The following is a 9,237-nucleotide window of genomic DNA, read 5'->3' as shown; positions in this document are numbered from 1 at the left end:
GGTTGATACCTGAGGTAGACAAGGACCTGGGATATGGAGCTGGAAATCATGTTATGTTGGAGGTAGAGATAAATCATGCCAGATTGGGGAATTCATGGGAAAAGGAATAACTAAGGCAAGAGGAGGCCTTAGTCAGTGTGGGAATATAACTGAGACATGTTCTTTTCATCAGAATATTGTTTTTGGGAAACCCTCATGACTGGAAACCTCCTCAAATGCTGATGCAAGTAATAACATAGGAAAACATATTGTTTTTAATTTATTGTTTATCTGATCGCATTGCATAACATAAATGGGAAGAACATTATTTCAAATGAGGTAACAATAAATTTAGGTATACGGTATCAAGACCTCTGAGCACAACTATTTATCCTAATTTTTTTTTATTTAATGATTTCTCTTTCACATTTATGTTTCAGATATTTCACCAATATGGAACTATATATCATGGAAAGTAATCCTAATGGAAATAAGTATGTATAAATGTCCATGCTCATGTCAATGAGTAAAGATCTTTTATGTCTGAAGAGTTTTAATAAAGAAGATTCTTCTTTAGAGATTTACTATTAGTGTCATAATCTGGAACCAATATACAGTAGACTGAATTTGATAGGAAACCATGGGGGAGGAGGGAGAGAACCTAAATCTATTCTTTCTCTAGCTTCACATTTTCCTTCTACCTACCTATATCTGTTTTCACAAATTTAAGTCACCCAAATCTGTATCTTAAACCATGAATCATGTCTGTCTTCCAGAAAATGTATTGTAACAGCTTTGTGAACCACTCTTCACATGCATCTTAAGCTTAAGTCTTTCCAAACTAAGCTTTTAGTCTCTGTTGCAGCTAGTTTATCCCTCTATGTTCCGCATGTTTGTTCATTTGACTTAAATTAAGTTTAAATAGAGTTAAATTAAGTTTAAAACCTTGATATTCTTATTTATTTTTATTTTCTTCCCTTCATCCAAACAATCACCAAGATTTCTCTGTACATTTCCACTATATTTTTTTCTGTCTTGCACTTTATCACTTATGATTTCTGTACTGCAAAATTCTTCTAACTAATTTTCATATATATTCAATTTCTATCATATTCAAGGTTGTTATTAACTCTGTAACTGGAGTTTTATTCCCAAATATCTTCTTTTGTCTCCTTAAAATCTTCAACAGTCTGTTTCTCAAGATAAAGTCTTAACTTCATAGCATGGCATTCAAATAATTGCATGACTTAACTCTAGTCTGCATTTCCAGGTGCTTTATTTTTGCTAAATCACAATATAAGCATCAATCTGGCCAAACCTACTGCTTTATTTGTAAAGATGCTACACATCCCTTGCTACTTTAGATCAGTCTTTGTGTTACTTAGGAGACATTTTCCCTTGATCTTTCTTCGTCAAAACCCTTCCCATCTCAAGAGACACTTTCTTCAATTTGTTTTCCTTAATGCCTGTCTTCACATGATACCACCCTGTCATTTTCTGTACTGCCAGACACTTTAGGTTTCTTTGACATATATTTGTCCGTGATCTGTCCTGTACTTCAGATATTAATCTGCATGCCTTGCCATCCCTCTTACACTGACATTTCTTGAAGGGCATGGGCCATGCCCAGAAATTGATTTTTATACTACACATAAGCAGATCTTAAAATCTTGTCTTAGTTTTTTAAAAATGTTATTAAACACCAGCTCATAAACCAAGGGAAATATGCATGTAAATTATGACCATCTCCTTATCCCTAAAGTTCATAATTTAGATATCTCCAGCTCTACCTGAAACAAATATGACACAGGCGATATTTATTTCATACACCCATACACAAATATACATGCTTTTTATTTCAGATACATACCTCCTATCATCTTATTTGTTTATAGACATCTCTCTTTGTCTCTTTCTCTCTCTTTCTAACCACTATCATACTTACGTTTATACATTTTCATACATTCACAAGAACATGTGTGCATACAGATATCTGATGTACTTATCAATTATATCAATAAATATACAAAAACACTATTAACCTTTTCACAGTTTGTCTGAACCAATTTTAAGATACATATATTTACTCAAATAAATTAATAACTCCTCTCAGAATTCTACAACTGAAAGGCTCTGAGTTGGGCCCTGGTTGCACAGAACCAACTCAAGGCTCAGTGTAATCAAAAAGATATTTATTCAAGGCACTGGCTGCAGGTGGACTGTGTCTGAGAAAGGAGTCAGGGGTGAATGGGGAGGGAGCAGGCTTTCTATGTCCACAGGGAGAGCTGCAGACAGAGCTTCACTGACAGTCCTATCTGGGACATGGCTCCCAGTTGTAGTTTTACGGCCTTGCCCTTTGTCCTTCTGCTGGTGCCAGCCGTCCTTCTTCCTGGGGGAGCGGTTCAGAAGTTATGGTCTTCAGGAAATTCTGTAAAATAACCACTCAAGGGGAGCATGTTTGTGCAAGCTTAGGCTTGCAGAAGGAGCTTTCTTTTGTTAGCCCCTACTGAGTTAGAGCCCTGTTTCTTGATTAACCCTTTCAACAACTACATGCTCTTTATCAGCTTTTAGGGCTCATCTCCTGCAGTACTTCCTCCTTCCCTAACCTCCTGCCTCTTTTTATCCTGTATTTTGTATTGCATTCATTTCAGTGGTCTCCAATGTCACCTCTCATTTGTCAATCATAACACATATAAGTTTAATAAAAAATGTGTTGAGTAGGTCAGGTCCCATTTCAAATAACTTCTCTGATAAAGCAACACAAATATGAAAGAATGTGTGAACTTATTTGGCTTATGTGCTAAAAATAAAATAAATGAAGGAAAGATGAGAGGACAAAAAGAAAGGAGGAAGAGAAAGGACAGAGAGAGGGAAGAAAAGAGGGACGAAAGGAGGGACGAAAGAAGTATTTTGTTTGGCCAAAATTCTTCTCTATTGAGGGATACTTTCTTAGTGAAATCTCTTCAACTCCACTTCTGAATTTTAAGTAGAACATAATATTTCAACTTCAGTGGGCCAATGTGTTTCCTCAAGTATAATCCCCCTTCCCAATCATTATGATTGTCTTTTGCTATGTAACAAACAAACCATGTGTAGTGTTGACCCGGCTCATTTTATATTCTCACTTTACGTCTTCACATGGTTGCATGACACAAAGGGGCTGCATTTGGATTCTCAGAAGGTTCGTCAGCATGGACATCATTCAATAAGGCTTCTTCACTGACAAGCTTCAGTACTCCTTCCCTGGGCTCTCTCTCTAAATTCCCTGGGTTTCTTACCCGTGTTTCGGGGCTTCAAAAGATAAAAGCAGAAGCTAGGAGGCTAGATATGGTCTGTATCGAATAATTCTTTTAATTTTGGGCTCTCACTGTCCTTTTCGGTCTAACCCGGCAGACTTTTGATTAATAAGGAATCTTAAAATATGCATACTGATTTTCCAGAGGCCAGCTCTTACTTTAAGAGTGTATCAGGTTCAGCTGAAGTGTCAGCCTGCTCCACCCAGAGAAGCACACTTTGTGAGAATCCATGGAAATGAGCCTGAGCCACTGGAGCTCACTCCCCATAAATTCATGGCATGATGAGTGGAAAAAAAAAGAAAAACAAAGAAAAAAAACCACCTCTGTACTAATAAAAATGTTTTTCTTAATTGAGTTGAAATGTGGTGTTCCTTCCCTCCCTCAGTCAAAAAAAAGTAATTAAAGAAAACTTTGTGTCCTACAAAAGAAGAGGAGATAATGTCTAGAAAAAAGTCAATGTTCAAATTCAGAAATATCATAAACCTTTATGGTTTTTCTGAGTCCTACATGAAAGTTAAACACTTCTTTAACTCATCTTTTTCTAAACATTTTGTTAGATGTAGTACCTTCAACATTTTCTTGAAATGTTCACTAGGTATATATTTTTTAGTTTTCTGCATAAAAAAAAAGGTGATAGTTTTGTCAATTGTTCCACCACCACAAAGCACAGATCCCTGTATTCTCTGGTACTTAGTAACAATGTTGTCACTCTATTTAAAGCCTTCCTTAACATTGGTACCCTTTAAGCTTCTGTCCATCTGCTCTCAAAGCAAATGCTGCATGTTTTACACTTTTGTTACTGCAAAATCCAACTCTTCACACCATTTTTTCCTTACATTTAACTATTGTTGTGTAATACAACAACCCAACACTTGGTAGGTTTAAACAACAGCTTTTGATTTTTTTTTTTTTTCCCCTCAAAGTTCTGTTGATTGCTTGGCCCCAGCTGTGAAGTTCTCCCTGGGAGTCCCTCAAGCAGTTGCTAATACTGTTTAAAAGAAGAATCCAGGTCTGGATAAAAGGCTTCTTTTCCTCTCAGATGTCAGGCATTCAGTCCCCCTCCACAATGTCAGGCACTTTGCTCCCTCAGAGTAGAACCCAGGGGGTTCTTACAAGTTGGCATGAAAATAAGAAAGGTAGGATATCAGTTAAGGTCTCTGCCAAGAACTGACACACATTTACTTCTGTTGTATTCTTAGCAGTTGCAGGGGCTCAAACTTATTGAGAGGAATAAATAAGAGTTTATTCTTCATGATGGTGAGGCAAGATCACATATGGAAGATAGTTATAGCCATGCTTAGAAAGTACAATTTGCCACACTCAGCTTTCTTTCACTTCCATCATAAATAATTTTTCAGTTTCTACCTTCTCTCTAGGTTGTGTATTATGTTCCCAAACATCTCTATCATTGTTCACTTGAGACTATTTTCCAGTACTCCCCACATCATCTTGCATGATAAATATATATATTTCTCTCAGTTTTGTGAATTAGGGTTTTTCTCTAGAGATTCCAAGGTAGCCAGCACACCTTTGCTTATGTATACAGAGATGTATAGGGAGTCATGGAGCCAAGACACATCTCTTCCTTTCCAGGACAATGTGCCTTATTCTGCATGACACCAGTTTCCTCCCATAACTCAGAAGGTTTGCTATTTTCTGGTTCCTCTTTCATTATGAGAAGACTCTCAATCCACTCCACATATTATTCCAGACAAAAAAAAAAGATGGATTAAGCACAGTATGGAGTGGCTAAATCATGTAGAGGAAAGAAGTACTTAAATATTTTTACTATTTAAGTATCCCAACAACCATTCTTTCATAAGTTCACATTTCCACCTATTGAAAATAATTATAGCCACAGTTGGAATCTGATAATAATAACATTCTTTAGAATGTGACATCTTTCCACTATATATGCTATGAGTGGGTAATGTCTTTATTTAGAGTTAATGCAAATAAATTTATTACTCACACTTATTTCTGACAACTCTGACTCAACCCTGCCAGTGGTACTTCAGTTGCTATGATATTTTTTTTTTAAATTTTTTTTTATTTTTTTTAAATAAATCTTTATTCAGATTATTACAATTATTTCTCCTTTTTCCCCCCATAGCTCCCCTCCACCCATTTCCCACCCCACCTTCTGCCCTTACCTCCCCCCCACTGTCCTCATCCATAGGTGTATGATTTTTGTCCATTCTCTTCATGAACCCCCCATACCCCTTTCCCCCTGAGAATTATCAGTCCACTCCCTTTCTATGCCCCTGATTCTATTATATTCACCAGATTATTCTGTTCCTCAGGTTTTTAATTCACTTGATTTTTAGGTTCGCTTGTTGATAGATATGTATTTGTTGTTCATAATTTTTCTCTTTACTTTTTTCTTCTTCCTCTTCTTTAAGAATACCTTTCAGCATTTCATATAATACTGGTTTGGTGGTGATGAACTCCTTCAGCTTTTTCTTATCTGTGAAGCTCTTTATCTGCCCTTCAATTCTGAATGATAGCTTTGCTGGGTAGAGTAATCTTGGTTGTAGGTTCTTGCTATTCATCACATTGAAAATTTCTTGCCACTCCCGTCTGGCCTGCATAGTTTCTGTTGAGAAGTCAGCTGACAGTCGTATGGGCGCTCCCTTGTAGGTAATTAACTGTTTTTCTCTTGCTGCTTTTAATATTCTCTCTTTGTCTTTTGCTCTTGGCATTTTAATTATGATGTGTCTTGGTGTGGTCCTCTTTGGATTCCTTTTGTTTGGGGTTCTGTGGGCTTCCTGGACTTGTAAGTCTATTTCTTTCACCAGGTGGGGGAAGTTTTCGGTCATTATTTTTTCAAATAGGTTTTCAGTATCTTGCTCTCTCTCTTCTTCTGGCACCCCCATAATTCTGATGTTGGTACGCTTGAAGTTGTCCCAGAGTCTTCTTACATTATCTTCAACTTTTTGGATTTTATTTTTTTTTGCTTTTTGCTTTTTCGGTTGAGTGTTTTTTGCTTCTTTGTATTTCAATTCTTTGACTTGATTCTTGTGTTCCTCTATTCTGTTTCTGGGTCTCTGTATAATATTTTTCAGTCAGTGTATGTTTAATTTCTAGTTGGTCCTTTTTCATATCTTCGAGGGTCTCGTTATATTTATCAGCCTTTTCTAGGATATTCTTAAAAAGTCTTATAACCGTGGTTTTGAATTCTATATCCAGTCGTTTGTTTTCCTCCATTTCTTTCGTTTGTGATCTGATTCTTTGACCCCGCATTTTCATTGATTCCCTGAGTTGGTAAGGTAGATATTTGTGCTAGGTTTCCAATATGGCCCAGTGGGTCTGCTTCCCCAGTTAACCTGAGGTGGACACTCTTGGTGCACCCCTTTGTGGACTGTGTGTACAGCCTTGTTGTAATTAAGTCTTGATTGTTGTTGGTATCACTGGGAAGAATTGACCTCCGGGCCAGTTGGCTGTAAGGATCAGCTGTGTCTATGCTGGGAGAAGTTCGGTGCTGGAGACAGCCTTATAGGATTAGACTTGCCAAATTGCAATAGCCTCTGTGCTCAGCTTGGATGGGGTGGAGTCTCAGTCTTGGCTTCCTGTCAGCCTTGCCCTTGCGCGCATGTGCGCTTTCAGTCCTCCGCCTTCCCCAGCTCGAGTCTCCGCCTGAGAGTCCAGACTCCCCCCACAAGAGCGTGGGTCCCCAGGGGCTCGCCTGGAACTGGGGTTCACTGCAGTCAGAACTGGGGCTCGGCAGTCAGAATCCTCTGACTCCCTTCCACTAGGGAAAGCCTGTGGCAACTTCCGCAGCCTTTGTGCGCACTGGCACGCGCACGCGCACTTTCAGTCCTTTGCCTTCCCCGGCTCCCGAGTCTCTGCCCGAGAGTCCAGACTCCCCCCACAAGAGCGTGGGTCCCCAGGGGCTCGCCTGGAGCTGGGGTTCACTGCAGTCAGAACTGGGGCTCTGCAGTCAGAATCCTCTGACTCCCTTCCACTAGGGAAAGCCTGTGGCAACTTCCGCAGCCTTTGTGCGCACTGGCCTGCACGCGCCTTCAGACCTAACTGGGATTCAGTGCGGTCGGAGGCTTCCTTCCCCCTTCTGCCAGAGAAAGTCAGCCAGGCTCTCAGCCGCCCTTCCTCTCTGCGCGCACAAAGCCCCTTTGCCGTACCTCCAATTCTCTGTGAGCTTTTCTCTTTGCTTCTAGTTGTAGAATTTTCACTCAGCCAGCTTTCCTGTGGTTTGGATGGTGTCCGTTCTGTCTTTTAGTTGTAGTTTTGAAATTGTTGTGCGAGGCAGCAGTTTAGGTGTTTACCTATGCCACCATCTTGGTTTCTCTCAGTTGCTATGATATTTTTGTAACCCCACCTGCCATGTGAAAAATGTCATCTGTATATAGGATTATTCACTCATTATTTAAAAATCACCATTGATAGTTTTTTATTCATACAAATATATTTTTATTTTGGGGGCAGTGTGTTTCCATAGAGTTCTTAGCAATAATGAGCTAAAATTTACCTTTTTATAACAACTCCTGAAATGTATAAAATTTGCTGGTCACAATAATATATTCTGTCTAGCACATTCTTCTTACAATTCAAGAGCCAGTCATCAAAGCCTTCAAATTCTGTTTTTATAATAGTAAGAATTTTAAGATGTTTAATAATTTTACTTTCAATTCAGAAAAAAAGGCAAAAATTTGTTTAGTTTGTAGATGACTCACAAAGTGTTATACCCCATAGGGAAGAAAGAAAGGTAGATTTTTAGACAAAACTATATTATGCCATTAATTCTCATATCAGGGTTACAACAAAAGATAAAAAACAAAGGAAGAGAAAGATGAAGGATGATAGGAATTCATGATATACATACATATTTTTCAACCAAGTTTATCTCAAATTTTGAGTGCTCTTGTTTGGGGAAAATAGGTTATTTAGGGGAGATCATTATAATGTAAAAACCTCACCAAGATATACATAGTGCAAGGAGTTTTCATCTTAAACAAATAAACACATATATTTCCTATTTCGTATTATTTTTGGATCACTTATGGGTGACAGGCTTCAGAGTACAAATCTGTTCAACCCGCCTGCGAATCTCTTTGGTCTTCACACCATAGACAATGGGGTTAAGAGCAGGGGGCACAAGAAGATAGATGGTAGACAATAGGATATGGACATAGGGTGACACATGTCCAAAACGATGGCTGAAGAAGGAAAAAAAGGCAAGGATATAAAACTCCAGGAAGACAAAAATATGGGCAGTACAAGTGTTGAATGCTTTAAGTCGTGCCTCTTTCTGGGGAAGTTGAAAAACTGCCTGAAAAATTAGAATGTAGGAGATGAAGACAAAGATCATGTCAAAACCCAGAATTGCAAAAGCTACAAAGAGCCCATATGATTTGTTAATATGGACATCTTCTGCAGCCAGCTTGACCACAGCCATGTGCTCACAGTAGGAATGGACAATAACCACAGACTGGAAAAGTTGCAGTCGTTTAAGTAAAATGGGTAAAATCCCAACAAGCACCGTTGCCCGGATGGCCACCATCAGTACCGACTGAACTAGAAAGAAAGGTGTAAGGATGGATGTGTGCCTCAAAGGATTACAGATGGCAACATAGCGGTCAAAGGCCATGGCCAACAGGATGCCAGATTCCATACCCTGCAAGGCATGAATGAAGAAGAGCTGGGTAAGGCAAGCATCAAATGCCATGGAATAAGAGCCAAACCAGAAGATGGCCAACATCTTTGGAGCAATGGCTACACAGAGACCTAGGTCAGTGGCTGCCAGCACTGCCAGGAAGATGTACATGGGTTGGTGAAGACTGCGTTCCATAGGGATGATGATTAACAAGAAAATGTTCCCTAGCAGAGACACTAGGCATAAACCAAAAAAGGGAAATCCAATCCAAAACTGCACATGCTCTAATCCAGGGATCCCAATCAGAATCACTGTCTTTGGGTTCAGATATGACATGTTGGTCGATTCCAT

The 9,237-nt window shown here is 38.9% G+C and overlaps 1 protein-coding gene across 1 annotated transcript; it reads right to left on the bottom strand.

Moving 5' to 3' along the window:
- Positions 1–8,286: 8,286 nt before the first annotated feature.
- LOC308233656 (olfactory receptor 52A5-like) lies at positions 8,287–9,237 on the bottom strand (the record flags this gene model as incomplete). Its single annotated transcript, XM_080640632.1, has 1 exon — positions 8,287–9,237. One exon carries the CDS (start codon positions 9,235–9,237, stop codon positions 8,287–8,289), a length of 951 nt encoding a protein of 316 aa, XP_080496758.1.

The sequence above is a fragment of the Plecotus auritus genome, assembly GCF_963455305.1.
Source record: "Plecotus auritus genome assembly, chromosome: 9".
In the NCBI taxonomy this organism is placed as follows: domain Eukaryota; kingdom Metazoa; phylum Chordata; class Mammalia; order Chiroptera; family Vespertilionidae; genus Plecotus; species Plecotus auritus.
This window is presented reverse-complemented; position numbering and strand designations above follow the sequence as displayed.